The following is a 22,813-nucleotide window of genomic DNA, read 5'->3' as shown; positions in this document are numbered from 1 at the left end:
AAAAGAAACCTTGGGTGGGTACATGTCGTTTACTCAAGAGTGTAACACAAGCATACATTAAAGCCAAAAGAAAGTAAAGCATTATTAGTGGTTGAAAGTGGCACTCAACCACCAAAGTTTAGCGGCCAAAAGGGAGCCCCACCCCCAGGTCAACCGAACCACCACCATCACTTTTCATTATTAGTGTTTAAATTAAAAATTAATTAAAGCTTTGAAAGATGCCAAAGAGTGGATCAAGTAACTGCTTTAATGCATAATAAAGAATTACTTGGGATTTTATTCGAACAAAAAGCAACAGCGACAGCGACAGCGACAGCGACATCGCTCATGTTAAATACTTAAAAAGAACACTTAAGACCTAACCCCGCCCGTAAAAAAAGGGAATAAAAGATGTAATGATGCTTTCATTGTTGTTATCTTTCTTTTTTATCAAGCTCCCTTTTCTATTATAGCTCTATTCTACTAACGACGGCTAATAATGACTTACCACTAGAATTCCAACCACTCTTTTATTCAAGTTTAAAAATGGTTAGAAAAAACAGATCTAAAAATGAAGATAAAAACACGAGAAATGAATGTGGGATGCAAAGTAGTAAAGTAGACAAAGACTTGCGCTCTTCCAGTCCGTCAGATGAAAGCAAAAACCAAACTTAAACCCCGCGCGCGCAAAATCCGCCAACTAACCAATATCACTGTGTATCTGTATCACCCATTTCTCCAACTGTTCAACGTCTTTACTCTCGTACGTACGTGTCGCTCGTGTCAGACCCAGGCCGACATTGTCCCCCCTCTTATAGTATCATCCCTCTCTTTGCTCTGCTGTTATATCACTTTCTCACTTTTTTCTAATTTCCTGCATTTTACTTTACTAGCTTACCAAACACACACACACACACACACAGACACACACTCTCTCTTTATAGCTCTTCTTCTCATCCTCCGAGTTTTGTTTGTGTTGTCGCCGAGATCGGAGCGTTTCGCATTGTGAATTAATTGTGATTAGCTGCTAAATTTAAAGTTCTTTTGCACTTGCTCATCTTCCTCTGGTTCATGCAATGTGAAGTTCTGGTGATGCAGTAGGGTCTAAGGTGAGCTGTGTTTTAGCTGTTTGCTTTTGTTGGTTGATACATTGTGTTTGCTTGATTTCTGAACACGAAAAGAGCTGAATCTGTGGATTATACATACATGCATTGGTGGTTGTAGGTTATTTCAATGAAATTCTGGTTAATTGAATGTAATGCATTTTGCTGTAAGCAAAATTTTCTTAATTTTGGTGATGTACTTTGAGAAATTGAATGTTCTGCCAAGACACAGAGAACAATTTAACACTGAAGTTTCTATTTTAAACTATTTTCCTATTTTCGTTTTTGAAATAAAAAAGCTTGGAAAATCTCGAATCTTTCCTAAGAAAATTAGCCTCGTTTGATTTGTTAACCAAAAATAATATTTAAAAACTTAATTTATGTTCCAAATATTCATGCCGTTTGCCTAATTTTTGTTCTTGTTTTTGTTGTTGTCGATTTTACACTAATTTTTGGATTTATATGTAAAAACTGTGTCTGTAATCATTTCAATCAAAGACATTTTCTTAAAATTTCTTTTATCCTTGACTTTTAAAAATCAAATAAATTATAAATTCTATATCAAACATAAATTATATAGGGAAAATTCATTTTCAGGATGTGGCTTACAGAAAAAATGTCGCCAAACAAATTATTGGAACTTGAGAAAACCAAATCCATATTCCATTATCATTTTCCAAAACATGTTTGTAAAGTAGATGGTTTTGAGTCAAAACAGATATGACTGAACACAAAGCAATTTAATTGATGTTACAATAACTTGGTTTTTATAGGAACTTATAGCAGACAAGTAGTTCTTCCCAATGATTCTTTCTGTGTAAATTTTTTATAAGCATCTTTGGCCGTCTTAAGTGATGTAGGGTTGAATTGATCAAGTATCTTCTTCAAAGGCCTTTAAAGTATTCAAGCTCCTGGAGAAAATATGGACAACAAGACGTGGATTTGGAGGAAAAAATCTAGTGAGAAGCCCGTTCTAGCAAACGACAAGTTAGATCTTTCTGTGAAAGGAAATGAACAAGAGGTAAACTAAGAACTTAGTTTTTACTTCATTCTTATATGTTAAAACTATCATTAAACTCTTATATACATATTCTCATGACAGCAATAGGGACATTGTACATGCATATGTCATTGTAAGAAAATATTTGTGTCGTTTCCTAATACTGAATGTAGCATCAGTTTACTGTGAATATTTTGTTATAATCAGATTACTTCTTAGTTGTATTAATTTAACGTTACAAGCAGGGCTACACTAGATGCCTTCTTGCAGAGTTATCATTTGCGTACTGCCATGATGTAATTCATTATCAGAGTGCAACCTAACCTAAGTAGTAAAGCTCCTTAACCTTGGTATCAGAGGCCCAGGGTTAAAACCTTTCTTCACACTATAACATATAACTACTAACAGAGTCTAATATACAATTGAAACAAGAGTGGTGGAAGAGGTGTACATACATAGTGTAATATACTAAAAAAATGTGTTTCCAAGTATCTAGTGACAGTAGCATATGAGGTTGAACTACGCAACTCTAAATTGCCTTTTGTTGTAAAGATTTTTGGGCTTAGCAACCATCTTTAGGGAGAAAATAAGTGTCCTTTGAGGTCAAAGTTTGTGGAGTGAAACACCAAATCGTGATATCGAAATTTGATATACTCCATGTTCGTGAAATCATGAATATTAGATACAACTTCCACACCTTGCTGCAGGAATGCCTCACCTTAACTAGTTATGGAGAGTGACAACCCATACCCTGCTACCCAATATATGATGCTTTAAGTTAAGCTCACTGATAGTGATAGTTTAAAATGATGTGCAATGTGAAAAGGTACATAAATATCAGATGATTATAGGCCTTTATAATATTAAAGGGAGGTCTAGGCCTGATTTCTTAAAAGAGTAACTATAACCATACATCTCTTTTAGGGAATATGTTTATGAGGTTCTCTGAGTTTGTTTAATGTTTATGGGTAAATTTTCATGGGGATTCACTGTACATTGAAGTATATTATAATCTTGATTTCAGATACAGATACTTTTGACTGATAAAGCACAATTAGAGAATGATGTGAAAAGCTTAAACGAGAAGCTTTCTTCTATCCTTGCTGAGTGTAATGCCAAAGATGATCTAGTGAAGAAACATGCAAAGATAGCACAGGAAGCAACCGAAGGTAAATCAACGAATTCCTCTTTTTACTTGTATGAATTATTTTACAAATCTAAGTATTCTTCTAAGGTTTTGGTTTTAAATTCAAATGGTAACTTTATTATGCTATTTCTGTTAATATTCTTATTTAGCTGCTACATTTATCTTTAATTTATATATAGGCCAGAAAAAGGCTGAAGCTGAAGCAATGTTTGTAAAGCAAGAACTAGATGAAGCTTCACAGCAGAGATGTGCTGCTGAAGAAAGAATAATTCATTTGGATGCTGCCCTCAAGGAATGTATGGAGCAGCTACATTTTGTTCGACAAGAGCAGGAGCAAAGGATTCATGATGCAGTGATGAAGGCATCTAGAGAATTTGAAAAATCCCAGATGATTTCAGAGGAGAAGTTGGCAGAGACCAGTAAAAGGCTTTCAAAACTAGGTGTTGAGAATACTCATGTTACCAAGGCTCTCCTAGCAAAGGAAAAGATGGTAGACGACTTAACTAGACAAAAGAATCAATTAGAAGCTGAATTTAATGCATTAATTACTAGATTTGATTCCACAGAAAAAGCAAATGCTTCTCTGAAATATGAAGTTCGAGTGCTTGAGAAGGAGCTGGAGATCCGGAATGAGGAGAGAGAATTTAATCACCGAACTGCTGATGCATCACACAAGCAACACTTAGAGAATGTGAAGAAAATTGCCAAGTTAGAATCAGAATGTCAGAGGCTACGTCTCCTGGTAAGGAAGCGGTTGCCAGGGCCTGCTGCACTGGCAAAAATGAAAAATGAAGTAGAAATGCTGGGGAAGGAGTCAAATGAAACAAGACGGAAGAGTTTAAATTCTAGTCCTCTTGGTTCAATGGTTGGCTCTGCAGTTGACAACTCTCCTGACTCTCCCAGCAAACGGATTTATTATCTGACTGAGCAGTTATGTGCTATGGAAGAAGAAAATAAGACTCTCAAGGATGTTATTCATAAAAAAGCAAATGAACTCCAATTTTCAAGAACAATGTATGCCCGTGCAGCTTTGAAATTATCAGAGGTTGAGTCACAGCTTGAAGAATTATCAAAAGGTCAGAAAATCATGGAGCCAACCAGGAACAGTGCTATCCCATATGAATTCTCTCTGGCTTCAATGTCAGACATTGGTAGTGAAGATAAAGTCAGTTGTGCTGAATCACGGGCTTCAACTTTGATCTCAGAATTGGAACACTTCAGAATACAGAGGGGGTCGCCATCGTGCAAAACTGTTGGAGCTTCTGACATAAATCTGATGGATGATTTTGTTGAAATGGAAAAATTGGCTATAGTCTCTTTTGATAAGCCATCAGGGAGTTCTCATGTTTCTCCAGATGAAGCTAATGCAATTGTTGGCCCTTTTGAATCTGAGTCTAGGGGGAATTTCTCAGAGGTCGTGAGTAGGGAGATTGTTCAGAATTCTGACTGTCTGTCTAACATTGGTGTGCCAAATCAGGAAAACAGATCCAGTGATATTCTGGTCGCAAAAGTTCCTGGTTCACTTTGGGTTCATGAAATATTGAAGTTGATCTTAGAGCAAAACCGTGTCACACACAGAAACACTTCTGAGATACTTGATGATATTAGAGTAGCTTTGACATACATAAATCATCCAAAAATCAGTGAATCAGTTGATGCCAAGGAGAGCACGTATCATCCTGATACATCAAGTTCACCAAATTTTTGTTCAGCAACATACTTTAATATCTCAAAGGAAGAGAAGACAGACCAGCAGTTATACTCTGATCTGAATGAATCAATATGCAAAGTAGCTGAGCTCATTGAAGGCATCTTAGATACATTGTCCAAGAAAGATGGAAGTCTTCTCTCATATAAAAATTCAGAAACACCTTCTGGCTACACTGTTCGTGTTTTCCAATGGAAAACTTCTGAGCTTAGTGGTGTTTTACAGCAATTTGTTCATGCCTGTTATAATTTATTGAACAAAAAGACCGACTTCAACAAATTTGCCAAAGAGTTAAGTACTGCTTTGGACTGGATAATGAACTATTGCTTTTCCCTTCAAGATGTTTCCAGCATGAGGGATGCTATAAAGAAGCATTTGGGTTGGGATGAATCAAGGAGTGAAAATGAAGTCGAATTTGGAATGATTAGTCAGTTTGCAGAAGCAGATAGACTACATCTTCCCAGAGAAAACTTGTCATCCTTGTCAATGTTTGCTGCTTCAAATAGCCATAACAACTTTTTCCAAAAGGAAGAATTTCAGTCTGATATGAGAGAAGAAAATAAAATATTAAGAAATGATTTCATCAATGCAGAAGTCGCAAAGAAAGATGTTATAGGGAGTATCCTGTCAGCTGATAAGAATCATCCATTAACGAATCAACTTCAGGAATCAGAGAAAATCATTTCAAACCTGCAAAATGAGTTAGGAACTTTTAGAAAATCAAAGGACGTGATTCAGGATCAAGTTAAGAATCACAAGTTGATTAATGAAGGTCTTGATACACAACTTTCAGTGGCCAGAGTTGAATTGAATGAGGCTCGCCAAAAATTTTCATCACTAGAAGCAGAGCTGGAGAATAAAAGTAAAAGCTGTGAAGAACTGGAGACCACATGTCTTGAACTCCAACTTCAACTTGAGAGGTACTAATAGTTCTTACTTTCACTCTAGTAAAATCAATGAATATTAGCAATTTAGTTATTTTCCCTGCATTATTGAGGGACCTTAATTTTCTTTCTGATATATTTATCTTCAGTGTGACAAAGAATGAATTACAGCACAAAGAACACAAGCAGGATGAAAAGAAAATTCGAACTGTAAGTTCCTGTCACTTATCTTACATTTTTGGAGTTAAATTTCAGTGCGTAGTATTGTATTCTGGAAACTTTGAAGATGATTAAATTATTTTACTATGCTACATGTAATTTCCTTGACTCTGAATCTGAAATTTTCTGTTGAAAATTGTGCTTAATTCCCTCCTTTATTATGATTGGCATGAATGTCTTTGAGTTATTGATACGTACACCTGCAAACAAACTAAAACCACAACCAAATAGCAATAGTTCTCACACAAATCACCCACTCACTGCCAATCCACAACCAGAAAACACAAGAACAGAAACAGATAAAAACTCAGCACAATTTGTATTTGTCTGATAGCTTGAATGAAACAGATATGATATGTAATGATTGGAAAGTAACCCAAAACCCTGGCGTTTTGAGGAGCCAGGTACCTCCACTGTTTTTATCAATGCCAAAAAGATGATCCTGCTGCTAGACCCTCTGTGCTTATATACAGTTCCCCTTTCCACAATTACCCTTACACAATTCATATTCTCAAAACAGACTCTCATCCATGACACCTGTACCTTGTGGACCCTACTCCCTTAACAACCTTCCTAATGTCTATTATGCCCCTTACGGTTGTAAACCTTATGTATTGCTGGTTTATCAGTTATATATATAACTGTGCCTATTTTAACAAATTAAGCATATTTTAGATACGTTGAGGATATTTGTCAGTTTACATTGACAAGAAGAAAGAAGCTTTTTGGGAGTTCATTAATCAAATATCTATGTACTACACAAATGTAGAAAATGTATCTGACAATATCTTTATCTTCTTTCTGAGAAAAATAACTTCCCTTTAGCTGGACCGATATCAAAATGAACGGGTGTGAATAGATAAATCCTCACACAGACTCCTTTTCAGAAAATTATTCACCTGATTAGTGTTGTATCTTTTGTCAAACTATGCTCATTTTTCTTGGTCTTAATGAAGCTTTGTTTATAGAAAACCTATTTAGGGAAAAATAAGTGTGAGACTCTAAAATGGCAATGAGGTGATTCACTTAAATGTAATTTCTCTACAACGCAAATATCACTAAGAAGAATTGCAAATCAATGCTGATTGGTTGGTATGCTGTAAATCAAGGAAACATGGGGTTAATTTATGTCATGAAAAAAAGAAAAGAAAATTAGCCAGAGAAACTGTGTTCAAAAGTGCATTCATTTAGGTTTGAAGTTATAGGAAAGTACTACTTTTTATTAGAATTTTCATATCTTTGATTCTAAGGGATTTTATTACTATTTACTCTATTGATTTAAGGAATGGTTATCATGGTAGGACTGGGAGATTACAGCTGCTTCTGAAAAGTTGGCGGAGTGTCAAGAGACTATTCTAAACCTAGGGAAGCAATTGAAAGCATTGGCTTCTCCAAGGGAAGCAGCCCTTTTTGACAAGGTCATCTCTACCCCAACGGACACAATTACTAACGCTACCGAAAATAACACTGCCATCTCTACCCCAACAGACACAATTACTATCCCTACCGAAAATGACACCGCCACCGACACCGACACCAACACCAACACCACAACCCTTTCAAAGAAGAAGCTCACTACCCAAAGGTCATCTCTGCTAGATCGGATGATAGCTGAAGATAAGGATGTGAACTCTCCGAAGACCAAAGAAGGTGACGGCAATTACAGTTCTATGTTTGTAGTAGAACCATTAGAAAAGATCCTCGCTTCAAATGAAAGTAAACAAGAGAATGAGGATTCTGTACGTAATTCCTTGGTGATTGTACCCAGCAGAAAACAAAGTGGTGCAAGTTTGTGGAAAAGGCTGTTTCGGAGAAAAAAGAACGTTAACATCAAGAAAATGCCACTTCCATTTGCCCCGCAAACATAAGCAATGACATTGGCAGAGGCTTGGTGCTCAGGAATTGTTGTGATGGCAGTTTTAATTCGGTTTGTTGCACAAGGGATTAAACTTTGGCTTGTATTAGTTGTCTAGGGAGAGAGAGATTGCATGGTGTTGTGAATTATATTAGTGTGTATATATATAGCTGAAAGCTAGATAGCCTAGAATTTATTAATGAAAAAAAAAATACAAAAACAAAATAAATAAATAAAAGAAATTTGATTTCACCTGCGATCCCATTACATTTCACTTTTTAGTTGAAAGAGGATGTTCTCGTTAACTTTCTTTTATAAATACGATGTGATAACTCACAATTGATCATACAAAAACCATTATTGGAAAGACAGAACCAATTGAGAGATACCACGTCGCATTTGTGAAAGAAAGTTAATGAAAAGAGTATGTAAGCATAATATTACCCAAAAATTAAAAGTGAATTTAACATTGGAATGAAAACCTTTCCTTTATAAAACAAGAGACTCAAAAGATTTTGTAAATAGGTATCTAACATAAATAGTTTAATGATATGATCTTAAGGGTGCGTTTGGTTTATGGATTGTTGTAATACCTTAAAACATATATTACCGTGTATATAGATTACTGGTAAAGATAACTGTGTATAAATTATTATTGTGTTTGGTTTGTCATAGTTGTATAAATGATTAAGGTGTTTGGTTGACGGTAATTATATATTATTGATATATTATTTTAATAAAATGCCCTTATGTATGTAAGATTACTAGGTATCAATTATAAATTTGTTTGGTTGAAAAGTGTAAAATTCCAATTAAACAACTCATCCTTGGACCTGGGCACAGTATTTATCCAAATTATAGCTAAGTTACAAAATGAAAATGTAAATTATAATAATAAATTGATTTTGTTTTGGCAACTGGTATTTTCCAGAAAAATGAAAACCATTGCAAAGGCAGAAAATCCTGCAATCACCGCATAGTGACAGGCCAATCATCACCCAATACACACCTACCACTTTTGGGTGGTTCTACCATATGGCCTAAGCAACGCCCACTCCTCCAAACAGAAGCAAGCAACCTGCTTGCTTCCCCCCCTACACCTAGCAACACACCAACACCATGCACTTGCATAAATCAACACTCACCCCCTCGTCAGACCTACCCCCACACCAAATCTAGCATGCCAACTATGCACAAAACTTAAGCCCATGCTCGTTCAACAAGAAAAAAAATGGAAACAAAAAAACCAACAACATCAGCCTCATCTAATTAATACAACGAAAACAACACTGCACAAAAATTGCTCTGCCACCTGCAAAAAATTACACCAGTGAACCCTCACAACAAATACACTAGTGAACACACTTCCAATACACACCACCACCTGCAAAAAAACACCAACAATCCCATGCTCTCCCAACTGCAACTTTCCCATTCAAATGGAAGCAACCCTGCCAAGATTCCCAAATACACACAAAATATACCTGTATCACACATTCACACCCCACTTCAACCCATAGTCAAACTAATCACACATCAACATGACATTACATGAGGTTCATGAACCATAAAATTCACCCAGACATCAGGTTGATGCAAATGAAAATGTTAGGTTAATAGAAAATCATAAGTTTTTAGAACGTACATGTTATTTGCAACTTTGAATTCAAAACAACCCGACTGACAGGTTTTGGGTTGTATTATAATGAAATTAATTAGTCTATTTGTTAACGTTTTAAATAATAGTACAACACCGTTACACATCTCTCAATTCTGTCAAAGTCTAATTGCTAATTGATCCCGACCTCCTTGGGTGCAAATAGTCCTGTAAATGGCAGTGCAGAAGACATGTTAAAGACTGTACAATAACTGTCCTGTATATCCCATACGTAACCAATTGACAACACAAATGTTATAAACAACTTACTCTATGTGACGTCCAACTGTACTTTGTCATGGAAGGATTGAAATTCATCCCTACCGAACCAGTTCTCCTTCACATGTGTTAAGAAAAGTAGAATAAAGGAGTTAGAAAATAAATTAAAAAACCAATTGCATGTGTACTTTGCACATTTCAGTAAACAAATGTTAGTATTTTCCCAATGTTGTTGTACTCACAAAGTAAGGGTACCCTTCAATTACAGAAAAACATTATGGGGTTGCTAATAAGAGCTTGAAATTATATATTTTGTTAGTGATTTAATTGGATTATTTGTGGAAAAAGGTGTTTAATTCGTGGAATTTGAATTAATTCTTTCATAAATACATTTTATGGGATCAGGGATGTATTTTGAGTATTTTCAGGTTCAAATCGATATTTGAAGGAAAAAGAATGATGTCGATGGAATTCATGACAAGTAGGAACAAACGGTGCAAGAATTGGAGTTGAAACGAGAAAGCTGTGACGCTTCGAATATGCAACGTAAAATCTGGAAATCCTTCAAGATGAACATGCTTCGATATTTCTGTCATAACTTGAGCTATAGAAATCAGAATTCGACGATTCTTATGGCGTTGGAAAGATTATTCAGAGAGCTACAAAGTTTGTGTTGATTAGTTTACCAAATTCTAGAGATCACGGAACGAACGATCATCACAACGACTGTTTCTTATCGCCGCAGCGATGTGTCACGGGCCTGTTTAGGTTATTGCATTCTCTTAGTCCGAATCTGAATGGGTTAAGCATTTAATTCTTTCCTAAGCAACCTCCAAACCCTAGCACTTTAAATAAGGGTCTTTAAGTAGTTTTTAAGGGATTAGAGAGAAGGAGAAATGACAGCTACTATTTTGGAGATCGAAATTCTTACAGTTCTCGTTCGCCAATTAGAGAAGTTTTTATATTTTTCTTTCTTAAACTCATGTTATTGAATACAATGGTTGTTTTTATTACTGCAATTATGAACTAAATCCCTTTTCTAGAGCGAAAGATGTAGCCCAATTTATGAATATGTGTTGACGTTATTGTTGTTGATTTTTAATTGAGCATTAATTCTTAGTTTTATTATTGTGTGTAATGCTTTCAGTTCTTATGGATCCGAGAGTTGAATGATATCATGGGTTGGGTTGAGATCGAGAGATGAAACCTGATTAGTCTAAGGTAATAAAACCATAGATTGAGCGAACGCTAGAAATAGGTTACCGCGATTTATGAGGCTCTAGTAAATTCCATAGAACGTAATGATTTCTTAGCTCCTAAATCCAACTTAGAGATATTTTGGGTTGTTGCTTAAGGGTTAATTCGCTAATTGTTCGAGAGAAAGTTAGTGAAATATTAGGGAGTTTGGCCTTTAGAATAAGCTTAATTAAGTTAGCAATAAATGTCAATGCATAGGATTAAATTGGTGTGAAATCTGTGCCCTGGGTTTAGTCATATTGGTCTATTTACCAAATTATTCATAAAATTCTGCTTTTGTTTAGTTTTTAATTTGTTATCTTTTTCATTAAATTCATTCTTAAAATTATGTTTCATCAAATAGTAACAAAATAGACTAGTTTGGTACTTCGTAGGTAGTTCCCTTGGGATTCAACACTCGTTTACTCGAGCTTTATTACTTGCGCGATTTCGTATACTTGCGAATAGCATGTCAGTTGCTTCCACGAACTTCAATATATAGTAAAGGACAAAATACCCGCAGTCCGTTTGGTTTCTCTGCTGGGGAACCTGCATTCAATTGGAGTCATTAACTTAGTCAACATACGGTTATATGGTAATACATAACCGAAATTTCAGTTTAGTTTAAGGCCATAATAATGACCTTCGGCAATAGGAGAGGTATTTCAACAAGCTTGTCTATCTTCTTTGTCATTTTTTGGTTTTTATATACATCGCGAACAAACCAGTCAAGCAAGTTGGGAAATGTAATCGCTTAAAACAACTCAAACTGCTTAACTGTGGATAGACATGGATCTGGACCAAAAAGAGGTTTAGGTTTTAGGAGATCTTACTTTCTTATCAAGGGTTCAAACCTCATAGGGTCTGTTGATCTAAGGGAATCCAGCAATAACATGTAGCTGGTGTTGGGTTCTGAACACGTTTTTCCCCCAAAGTTGCATGTGATCAGTAGACGCCAATGACCCCTACCCTTATAGAAACACAATGTGTTAGCATCCTCTAAATACATAAGTCACAAGGCAACAACATGTAAATACAGTGCACATTAACTAACCAGAGTACAATGGGAATGAATACATATTTCTTCTACAGTATATCCTCCTTTTGAACCCATCTCAGCACCTTCCGCCACATGGAATCAAGGCATTTGAAATCTGACATGTTAACATATACCCAACCTTTCCCCAATTTCCTGTCATAACCCAATGTATAAACTCATGTAAAAAAGTGCATCAGGTCAACAAGTTTCAGATGAAGAAGAGAGGCATACCCCAAGTGTTGGTCGAACATACTACTGCTCAACATTTCATTCTCTCCATTGTTGGCAATGCGCTGACTCACATGTCATGGAGGTTTAACACCTATTAAGCAAATACAAGGTATTAACACTTCAGCTGCAATTTAATAGGCAATTTAATAATCTAAGTTACATGTACCGTTACCTTCATAAGTTCTCTCAGTGCATACTAAGCATCTGACTTTTGCAACTCCATCCATCCCCTAGGGGGAGTCTTTGCTCGCGTAAACAGTGTTGTTGCAATTCCCCTTGAAATTGTACAAAAAACAACGCAATTAGACAATTTTAGTTCTTCTTGATAGGTGTTATGAAATAATAGTCTCTAGTCATTTTTATTATACCTTGCATCTGTTAAATAACTCTTGGTGCACAAGACTATGCGTTATCATTAATAAAGTAGTGACAACATGAATATGAGATACTTAACTTCATTAATGTCTATCACTCATGAACACCATTCCATACATTAACTTAGATAAGCTAGGTTTACAAAAACAGGTTAGTTACATGGCAAAATATACCACTGCAAGGTACGGTTAAGTGCATAGACAATGCATTACCACGGGTAAGCTAATTGGAAATATGGTAGTTTTTGGCTACATTGAGGGGGATAACACTAACTTAGACAACCCAGTTCGATAAAATAACACATCATTGCACAAATCAAAATAAGCTAACTTTAATTTAATCTAAATGATCAAACGATAAATAATACACATTACTTTCAGATAGCTGCTTCCTCACATACTCCTACCTAATATCCATCGGCAGCCCTGAGAAAAACTCCATTTTATGGGGTTCCTTGGCGATTGCCTTGCCAACCTCCAGATCTGATCCAATGTAAATCCATCCAATTCGAAAATAACATTGAACAACATCCCCCTCATATCCTTCTCCAAAGACTCTCGTTTGAAATACGAGGCAATGTCCTTCATTTCTTCACGAGATCCTTGAACATCTTTGCCAAACATGCTCATTTGCTCCATGAAACTGTCTAGGCTCACCCTTGCCTTCCTCTTGCTACTGTGGACTACCCTTCTACTGTAGCTAGTAGTGGCTGTTTGGCATGTACACGTAACCATATCTTCCTTCACCAGGACATTACTATGGCCTTCCACCTCTACCTCGACATTGACATCCATGTCAATGTCATGGATGTCAGTGGTAACTTTCTCTAATTCCTCAACCGCATTGGCGGGGGTCTCAGCATTCATGCCAGTTGCGCAGTCTTTCCCGAAAGCAAACACTAACTTGTCATAGTGGGGAAATGATTTGTGATGCAACCCTTTTGCTTCAGGGTGACTCTGCAAAGAATAAATAATAAACTTGGTCAAAAAGATGTAAATAAGGTAATCAAAAGCATTGCATGTCTAAACTTCAATTGAAAGCATGTAATTATATGGGTTGCAACCATGGACCACTTACCTTAACCCAGTCGTCGAAGACATCCAATGACGCAATGATGCACTTCTCCTGGTCATTCCAGCCAAATCCACTGTCATGTTCTACCATGTCATTAATGGCACTGTATTGGCACATCAACAACTTATACTTGGACTCTATGTGTGGGTAAGCCTTCAACCCATGTCTAGGTAACCTTTAAGCCATCATTTTCTTGAGCTGATCATAAAAGCCAACTTTAAATTGCCCATTTTCAGCCCTCCAGTGGACGCTCTCTCTCAGTTTCACAAGGCAGTCAACCAGATTGGAGTCCTCAACTTTTGTCCACTACCTTTTGCTCTTACCAGCCTTGGCTTTGTCCTTCCCTTGTCGGGTGATGTCTGGCTCAAACATGGACAAGCTCTTATCGCCATTTTTGGTTCCTGATGTTGACCTATCCATCTTGCAGTTAGAAGTAGATGACAGCGTTAGCCATTTTGACAAAACATAGTTGAACAAGCACAAAAGGGATAGCATGGAAAGGGTGGGATGTATAAAAAATCGACAACATTATAAAATATGTGATACAATAAGTAATAAACTACAATTTAGCATCCAACCAGGCATCAAACAGTTTCACATAAACATAATGAATGTAGTAGCTGCAGACATAAAGTTTCAAAAAAGCACATCGCAAATGTTTTGCACCAAATTACATCAAACTCGACTTACAATGACAAAACAGTACATATTTCTCCCTATATTAACACTACACTATACATTGTGCGATGCCATCCAACTATTGAACATTTCATGCGCTAAATTATCTCTCCACCCAGTCCAAGCAGGGCTTGTCTCAACGTGCCATATTACGTCACCCTCAGCATTGTTGTCATCCTGAGTATTTGCAACTTCACTCTCAATTGGGTTTACTGTCATTTCACTCCTAATGAAATTATGAAGCATGCAATAGGCAAAAATTATTCGACATTGGGTTTTGATGGGGTAGAAGGATGCATCTCTCAAAAATACCCCATCTCTTCTTCAGTATGTCAAAACACCTCTCGATACAATTCCTTGCTTGAGAGTGTTTCATGTTGAAATATTCTTGGGCTATTCTCGATTGTTGGCCTTGCCTCAAGTCGTTCAAATGGTATCATTGGCCCCTGTATGGGGCCAATAACCCTTCTCCATTGGTGTATCAAGCATTACATAAGTAATAACACCCTATCATGAAAAAACACAATGTCAAAATCCATATAACCATATACTTTGTCACTCTATCCTAACATGTACAAGTAAATTTGATTAAGGATGTACCTTGAGGGACCTTTAATCCATTTCTCCTACTAATGGCATCCCTTAGCACTCCACCATCTGCAGTTGAACCTTCCCACGAGGGGAGAACATTAATAAATTGCATGTCGGATGTGTAAACACCAAGCATATTAGTTGCAATTTCACCCTTTCGCGTTCGATACCTCGGTTTATCACCAGCATCAGCGTGAGCGCTGATGTATGTTCCGCCCAGTGCACCTAAGCAATTCCAACAATACAAAAAATAAGAAAACATTGAGGTAGTTACTAGATAATGTCCAAATTAGAATTTTAAGTCAATTATATGTGGTCGTTAGGAAAATATCTACCTTGAACCATCTCCAACGTTCATCAATTGAATTCTCGGGTATTGGCTCCAGTTTCTTAAGTAAAAAGAAATGCAATTTCAACACAACTGTTAACACAACGTGAAACTATCTTACTTGATCTAGATATTTGTCCCTTCATAACCCTGTACTTGACATGGTGAGCACGGATGTGAAGGAAATTACCTACCATTTCCTCTATACTGGTATATCTAGTTAAAACTAACCCCCCATGACTTTCTAGTAAATTACATAACTTAGAAAACACTTTCCTATCCATTCTACAGTTCTCGAGACAAACTCCATCAATCTCGAAAATCATAGTCTATAATTCCTAATCTCACATCTACCCATTAACTCACCCATGTAGGTTATGGAACACCTAGATCGATTCCTATTCCTAAGGTGCAATGCTAACCCTAGAAAGAGAAACATGGTGAACATGTTTTTCAGCATGTCCAAGTGCATACACAAAACTGCCACCAAACGCATCTTCTAGCTTAGTGTTAAACGAGGCATGGTTGTTTCACCTAATCCATGTACGAACAAGCAAACTATTACTTAAGAACAACTGTACCAAAATATGTGAGAATAAACAACAACATCAACTTATTCAGCAACACCCAAAACATGAGGTTATTGCACAACAACTATCACCAATCTTTGTCAATAATATACAACATACAACAATGAACAACTAAAATCGGAATACTTAGTTAGTGAAAATGAATCAATCACTATGCAATAATCTTCAACATCAAGTCCCAGACTTTAGTATAATTTATTATCATAGAAAACTAGCACTCCTAATAACAAGAGTTCATATTAATTCTACCCATTTAACAAGAATACCACCAGATATGCAATTGTTTTCAGCAAGTCAGATTCCCAAAAGCAACTAACAAGGAAGATAAACATCAAACAGATCCAAAACAATTTAGAAACCAAAAAAATGATGGTTCATATCGAAGCAAGCAACTCAGATTTAACATTGTCCATTTTGTTCCCTAAACCATGGATTGAAATCCCTAAACTGTCCATCTAATGGTCCTAAACCCTAAACCATGGGTCTAAATCGAATTATATTATAAAAAAACGGCTTATAATTAAAAGAAGTACAAACCTAACCTCTTGAAGACATTGCCGCTTGTGATTGTCGAAAATCACCGTAGTGAAGTTGGAAATGGTTCGCGGCCGTTTGAAAAAATCAAAATTACCACAATGATACACAATAATAATAGTTACAAAGTAAAAGAAGACAACAAACCTTGGGCATGGTGGTCGACGTCGTCTGGAGCTCAGGTCAAACACAATGCCAGCGCTGCTATTATCGTCGAAGAAGAGAAATGAGAATGGTTAGGGTTTCACAAAATTGGTAAGTTATAGGTGTAGTTCTTTCAAACTTCAGAGGCATTTTTGTTCTAAAATATTATTAAATAAGGTTACAAACAGAAATTTCTGCTAAAACGACATATTTGTTATTAGGCAGATATTTAAGGGCAAATCTGTCCCAAGTGACTAATATGTACAAATTTGGAACAAAAATAAGATACATCCGGTAATGTTAAAAAACCACCCCTAGACTAGGTTATCTGATTATCCCAAAGTTGACCCATAGTGTTCACTATTGGTAAATAAAAATTACCATCAACTTTTTTAACCTTCAAACCAAACGCGGGAATTTCCGAAAACAAAATATAGATAACAACATTTATCCCCAACCAACCACACCCTAAATATTAGTGTAAAATAATATAATGAAGAAAATTCATTTTTCAATGTTACATAATTTTTAGTTTTAAAAGTAGTTTTTAAATATTAATATCAAACATATCTTTAGATATAAAAAAAAAATAAATAAATAAAAAAGAGTTGAATGGAACTCAAATATATACTTTGATAAAGTACAAATGATCTTAAATTATCTTATATATCAAAATTTTGTTCTCTAAAGAGCAATGAATCTGAAGTAGAGAGAATTTTAAATTCTTAGCTTATCTGAAGAACTACAAGTTTTCTCTCAAGGATCAACAACTGATACAAGTTAAAGTTCAGAGCAAATAAACAGAACCCAAAAGTTACAAATAAAATTTGAATTTCTAAAATTTCAATGGTACATATGAAATCTAGATTGCTATCAATCTCGTACAAGTTCACAATACTCAATCTCTGTAAGACACAAATGTTGAAATATCAAAGAGTCCGGCCTCCCTGTAGCACTCGGCAATGCGTTCCACAAAGTCATCCCAATTGCCATCTACGGAAGCTAAATCCAATAGAAATGCAGCTTCATCCAAAGCAATCTGCAAATTTGAATAAGAAAAATGACAATAAGCTAATCATCATCTAACTTTCCTTAATCTCTGTGCAAATTAAGAAATAATAAAACCAGTTATTATACCTGAGCAGCTGGCTTCCCCTTGTTTAAATCTTCCTGTTTTCCCTCTTCTGTTACTTTTTCTTTGATATACTCAATTTGCTCATCCTCCCATTGTGCTATTTGAGCAACTTCCTGAACAGAAACTAACCCTTTAACTCCAAGAACTGGAGAAAGTAAAAATATAAAGATGAGAAGGCATAGAGTGTAGACAAAAGAAGAAAAACAATTATTCCCGGTGCCATACTTGGTACTTGCAACCCAGAGTCCACCATGGTAATTTTAAAGCCCCCCTGGCGGCATCTTTAGCTTCTAGATTACGTCCAACCCTATAAAATGCAGAAAAAAGGGATTCTTAAAATATAACAACACATTTGCAAGTTGAATTATGCAACATAAACTGTAAGAGATAATTATTGGATAAAATTCCTACGAACTTTAACAAAACCTGTGCATTGAAAACAAAAGGCCGTGCAAATCCTGGAAAATGATCTTTCTTTGTATAGAATTCCCCCGTCACGAGAGCTGAGACCTTCGACGATCAAGTATTAACATCAGCAATATAAACTCAGAAATTGTTAGGCCACCAATTATTATGAAATATCACAAGCAAGGCAGAGGGACGTTGGGTGTGAAAAAAGGGAAGGGGAATTAGTTAGTGGAGTGTATACGTGTCCTAAGTTGATTGGGACTTGAGTGAGAATCAATTGTGAATATAAGGGAAGAGTCTTAAGACGTGAGGGCGGTTAATTTGTCAAGGAAATAGTGATGGGAGGTCTCTAGCTCCTCAAAATGCTAGAATTCTGTTCTTCATTTATCAGTTGCTTTTCTCTTTATATGTAATTCTCTGCTTATCAATATAATTCTGGAATATTTCTTATCTGTGGAATTGTTTGAATTTTTGTGTGTGCATGTGTTGATTTCTGAAACAGTAAAGTTGAGAGGGGTTTGTATCAGAAATCCAACAGTGCTTGAAAAGAAAAGCACAAATCAGCTGAATCTTACGTGGTCTCCCTTTGCGAAATGCTGCATAACCTTTCGCTCTATTACATCTGGAAACAAGCCAACCTGAAAGTAAATTGTTTGTCATAAAAATTTATTCTGTGGCTCATTAAAGAACCATAGACTTTGGTCTGGTACCTTTCTCAAAAGATAGACGTCCGTATCGGATATCTGAGACTTAGCCAAGTCACCCTTTTTGTAAAGCTTCTCCCCAGCTTCAGTAGCAGCATCAAATAGCTTGTCACTGTCCTCTAGGGATTTCTTGGCATCTTCTTCAACCAGGATTCTGTGAATGAGTTGGTCTACCTATAAATGAGAGAGAGAATAACATAGCATATGACAATTCAAAAATATGAATTTCCAGTAAGATGCATTTGAATGGCTAAACTTCAGCCATGACATCTAGACTTTCTTTACTGACAACAGATTTAACTTACATTCTTGGCTAGTAGCCAAACTCCATGTTTATGGACCTCCACCACTGGCAATTCCATCCTGCAATTATTCAGAAGATTGGTCAAGCTAAAGAAAATTAAAAAACCTGAAGGGTCAGAAGCATATGAGTTTCATACCCAGGCAGAGCTGTTGGCCATCTCAGCAATGCAGTAACAGTACCTATATACAAGGAAATCATATAAGAGCTTTGACTTTTGCACTTCCCAAGATAGCAACAGCAAACATAGACAATAATCATCTGTACCTGAGCTACTCTTAGCCAGTGGAATTGCAAGAGGAATTAACCCTTGCTTGGCTCCAGGAGATATAATGGATTCACCTATTACAATATAATAGATAAGAAAACATTTCTACACAAATTCTTTAATCATGAAAACAATGAAGAAGAAATAAGTTAATACATATTCATGTGTCAATATTGTGGGCAAATGTTGGTCAGCAGTAGGTATCTATGCAATATTCATGAAGATAGATATATGCCAGATCCAGATTAGTGGGTTCCTGAAACCTGATTTTTAGTGAGGACACAGTAAAAAACTTTATTTCACAGCAAAATTTCATGTTATGATGCTAAGATGGAAACATGAGTTACAAGAACCAGACTGCACAGTCTCAAAGTTAATAAATGCCTCGTATTTCATGACTGTTACCACAAACAGAGGTACTGTAATTTAAGTGTTCTGAATATTGCTTGTCTTAGTTCCAATCCCCCTGTTATAATAAACTAAATAATTGCAAGCAAGACAATGAAAATAGAGGGTCCATTCGGAAACAGAACCGAACCATGTTAGAGCCTCTCAATGGAGCTAATAATAGAAGGACATATGACAAGAAAAAAATCTAGGGCTCATATTACTCTTAACATATTAATCAGTAGCATCTACGGATAAAACAACATTGAGAATGATAGAAATGATTATTGCCTATAGCAAGACATGATGTTAAATAAAAATCATTAAAAAAAATATGTACATATACACAACTTAATTGCAGTCCAACTCAAGCTTTGCACCAAGCATGGGTTAATATAATATTATTTACATAGTCCAGTAGAGACTACACTAAACCAAGATTAATGTTATTTACATATCCCGTATAATTATATACTAAACAAAGGATAATATCGCGTTTAATCTACTCCAATTCAATGCCAATCCTGCTCTATGCTAAATAACAATCCAATTCTATATTGCATTGACAATTGACAAATGTTCCTGTAACCTTACCTCTTATCTTGAGCAATTTTAACAAATGAGACAAATGTTGAGGAGGTTCCGCTGCACCCACATCCTTTACGAAACTTATATGATCTGCAATTTCAATGACTATCAAAATTATCAAATCAAATTAAGCTCAGACCAGTCTAGTTCTGCTTTTTATCTTACCCGAAAACGTAGATGAAAAGGAGCAAGCAGTTAGAGAGCTGAAAAGGAAAGGGGGCAAAGCGCTGGCGCGTGGACGCCCTTTCACCACTCCGCTGCCAATTTTCATTTCTTCGTTTAATCGCAGTACAGCTGATACTGGGTCGAGTGAAGGGTTGGCATAAACGTTATGTAGCCGTTAACATGTACAAGGAATGTGTTGTCGTAGGGAAAATAACAATTTTGTCCCTAATGTTTTGCTTAATATTATTACTCTTATAGAAATTTTTAAGGAGTGTTTGTTTGAATTTATGAAAATTAGCTTATAAGCAACAAGTACTTATAAGCTAATTTTAGCTTATACGCATTTGAAATTTTAAGCAATTACGTATTTGGTTAAAGTATTTATAAGTGATTGATAAGTAGTTGACGTGTTTGATAAAATGTGACTTATAAATACATTTTATTATAAAATGACTAAAAATAGTACTACACTAAATAAGGGTATACTATGAAATTTTAAAATTAAACAAGGATAATGTGGTAATATACTTGGTCAAACTAGCTTATAAGCAGAGTGCTTATAAGCCAGAAAAAAAAAGTACCTCCCTCCAACTTTTTTTTTTTTTTTTTTTTCACTTATAAACTCAATTTATAAGCTCAAAAAAGTTATAAACAAACATGTCAGCTTAATTTTAGAGCTTATATGTTAGTTTGACCAGCTTATAAGTCTAGACAAACACCCCCTAGAGAGTGTTTATCTGAGCTTATGAAAAGTGCTTATTTTAGTTTATAAGCATTTGAAATTTTAAGTAATGTAGTTGCGTGTTTGGTAAAATGTGACTTATAAATACATTTTAATATAAAATGACTAAAAAGGGTATTACATTAAACAATGGTATACTATGGAATTTTAAAATTAAACAAGGATAATGTGGTAATATACTTGATCAAATTAGCTTATAAGCAGAAAAGGGTATACTATAATCTAAAAGGTGTTTGATTTTTAAAAAGTTATTATACAACAAGCTAATTATGAAATATATTTTGTTAAATTAATCCAAAAGTAGATTTTTTGAAACTTTTTGTAGCTTTTATCCTTTTTTAAAATTCAAAAGTTGTTGTGATATGGTTAATTACCAAAAAAAAAAAAAAAATTTACTTAAATTAATAATATAATAAAAAAATCAAGAATAATGTACAACTGACTAGATATTGTCACCGGAGGCGCGTTCCATAACACCACTCGCTTAATTGGATGGATCGTTGAATAATGAAATTTAAATTGAAAATATTTTTAATGTTTTTAATTAATATTATGATATTATGATTTTTGCATATATTGTTGTAAGTTTCAAATATTATTTAAAGGTTTTATGTGTATAATTGTAAGCATCAAAATCAATATTCCAAGTTCTCTAGTGTCAAGTTATACATTATGATGTATATTTTCCAGGTTTTAAATCCAATTTATAGGCATTAATCAATGTAAAAGATTTCAAAACTGATGTTAAAAGTTACAAAAAAAAAAAAAGTTTTTGTATCAAGTCATTTAAATTTCAAGTTATATGTTATTGGTTTCACATTTTATATTTATATATTTCACATATATAATCCTAGTTTTCAAGTACTTTTTATAGTTTACGTTCACCTTACAAATTTCAAGTATAACGTTGTCAATTTCAAACATAACATTATTAGTATCAAGTCCCTCAAATTTCAACTACAACGTTTGTTATTATGAGTTTCATGTATATTATTATAGGTTTCAAGTACTATTTATAGGTATTAAATAAATGTAAAAGGTTTCAAGTATGATGTTATAAATTTAAAAAAAATATGTTTTTGGTATCAAATCATTTAGATATCAAGTTATTGTTAGAAAATTTCCTAATTGTGGACTAAAATTAATTATGTTTTGGTTTGAAAAAATCGGCTAAATATGTGGTCCAAATGAGATATCCAAATGGATTTCATGTGATCGTTCCAAGATTGTCCAATATACTTCATTATAATAATCTGGATAGACAACTAGGGTGGGCTTGAGCTTTTAATGGGCTTCAGGTTTTATCAAGCTTTTAATGAGAGGGCCCAATTAACCAATATTTAAATTGGTTAGGTCCTCTTTGCACATACATTAGAACAACTTAACCCATTGTAAGTTGTCCGTTAGTGTGCGTTATTGGAAATAAATACCTACGCTATATGTCTGCTTCTTCTATAAGAAATTCAAAAATCATAATCATGGCATAAACAGGTTTTTCTATAACCTTTAATTATTGATTTTATA

General features: G+C 35.1%; 2 protein-coding genes across 3 annotated transcripts; one reads left to right on the top strand and one right to left on the bottom strand.

Moving 5' to 3' along the window:
* Nucleotides 1-982: 982 nt before the first annotated feature.
* Nucleotides 983-8,147, top strand: LOC116138407 (filament-like plant protein 7). 2 transcript variants are annotated; one of them, XM_031424115.1, is made up of 6 exons: nucleotides 983-1,088; nucleotides 1,958-2,103; nucleotides 3,107-3,251; nucleotides 3,409-5,857; nucleotides 5,971-6,031; nucleotides 7,342-8,147. In XM_031424115.1, the coding sequence occupies exons 2-6, from the start codon at nucleotides 2,005-2,007 to the stop codon at nucleotides 7,906-7,908; spliced, it is 3,321 nt and encodes a 1,106-aa protein (XP_031279975.1). In that variant the 5' UTR covers nucleotides 983-1,088; nucleotides 1,958-2,004; the 3' UTR covers nucleotides 7,909-8,147. The 2 variants fall into 2 exon arrangements, with proteins under 2 accessions (XP_031279975.1, XP_031279976.1); XM_031424116.1 differs by having other exon boundaries at nucleotides 989-1,088; nucleotides 1,935-2,103.
* Nucleotides 8,148-17,392: 9,245 nt separating this feature from the next.
* LOC116138411 (protein IN CHLOROPLAST ATPASE BIOGENESIS, chloroplastic-like) lies at nucleotides 17,393-20,665 on the bottom strand. The gene is made up of 11 exons (XM_031424121.1): nucleotides 20,548-20,665; nucleotides 20,389-20,487; nucleotides 19,407-19,481; nucleotides 19,279-19,321; nucleotides 19,144-19,201; nucleotides 18,845-19,012; nucleotides 18,710-18,772; nucleotides 18,142-18,236; nucleotides 17,952-18,033; nucleotides 17,729-17,839; nucleotides 17,393-17,630 (listed from the first exon to the last, which is right to left on the bottom strand). The coding sequence occupies exons 1-11, from the start codon at nucleotides 20,651-20,653 to the stop codon at nucleotides 17,490-17,492; spliced, it is 1,041 nt and encodes a 346-aa protein (XP_031279981.1). The 5' UTR covers nucleotides 20,654-20,665; the 3' UTR covers nucleotides 17,393-17,489.
* Between the last annotated feature and the right edge of the window lie 2,148 nt (nucleotides 20,666-22,813).

Source organism: Pistacia vera, unplaced genomic scaffold (genome assembly GCF_008641045.1).
Source record: "Pistacia vera cultivar Batoury unplaced genomic scaffold, PisVer_v2 Contig340, whole genome shotgun sequence".
NCBI lineage: Eukaryota > Viridiplantae > Streptophyta > Magnoliopsida > Sapindales > Anacardiaceae > Pistacia > Pistacia vera.
The sequence above is the reverse complement of the archived record's forward strand: the minus strand, read 5'-3'. Positions and strand labels throughout refer to the sequence as shown.

What these genes read in the sequence shown, in the direction of transcription:
- LOC116138407 (XM_031424115.1), top strand. Translation starts at nt 2,005, where the DNA reads ATGGACAACAAGACGTGGATTTGGAGGAAAAAATCTAGTGAGAAGCCC. An exon ending in AGCACAGGAAGCAACCGAAG is followed by an intron (nt 3,252 to 3,408) that starts GTAAATCAACGA and finishes ATTTATATATAG; the next exon opens with GCCAGAAAAAGGCTGAAGCT. An exon ending in ATGAAAAGAAAATTCGAACT is followed by an intron (nt 6,032 to 7,341) that starts GTAAGTTCCTGT and finishes TTATCATGGTAG; the next exon opens with GACTGGGAGATTACAGCTGC.
- LOC116138411 (XM_031424121.1), bottom strand. Translation starts at nt 20,653, where the DNA reads ATGAAAATTGGCAGCGGAGTGGTGAAAGGGCGTCCACGCGCCAGCGCT. An exon ending in AAAATTGCTCAAGATAAGAG is followed by an intron (nt 19,482 to 20,388) that starts GTAAGGTTACAG and finishes ATATTGTAATAG; the next exon opens with GTGAATCCATTATATCTCCT. An exon ending in AGGGGAAGCCAGCTGCTCAG is followed by an intron (nt 17,631 to 17,728) that starts GTATAATAACTG and finishes TCAAATTTGCAG; the next exon opens with ATTGCTTTGGATGAAGCTGC.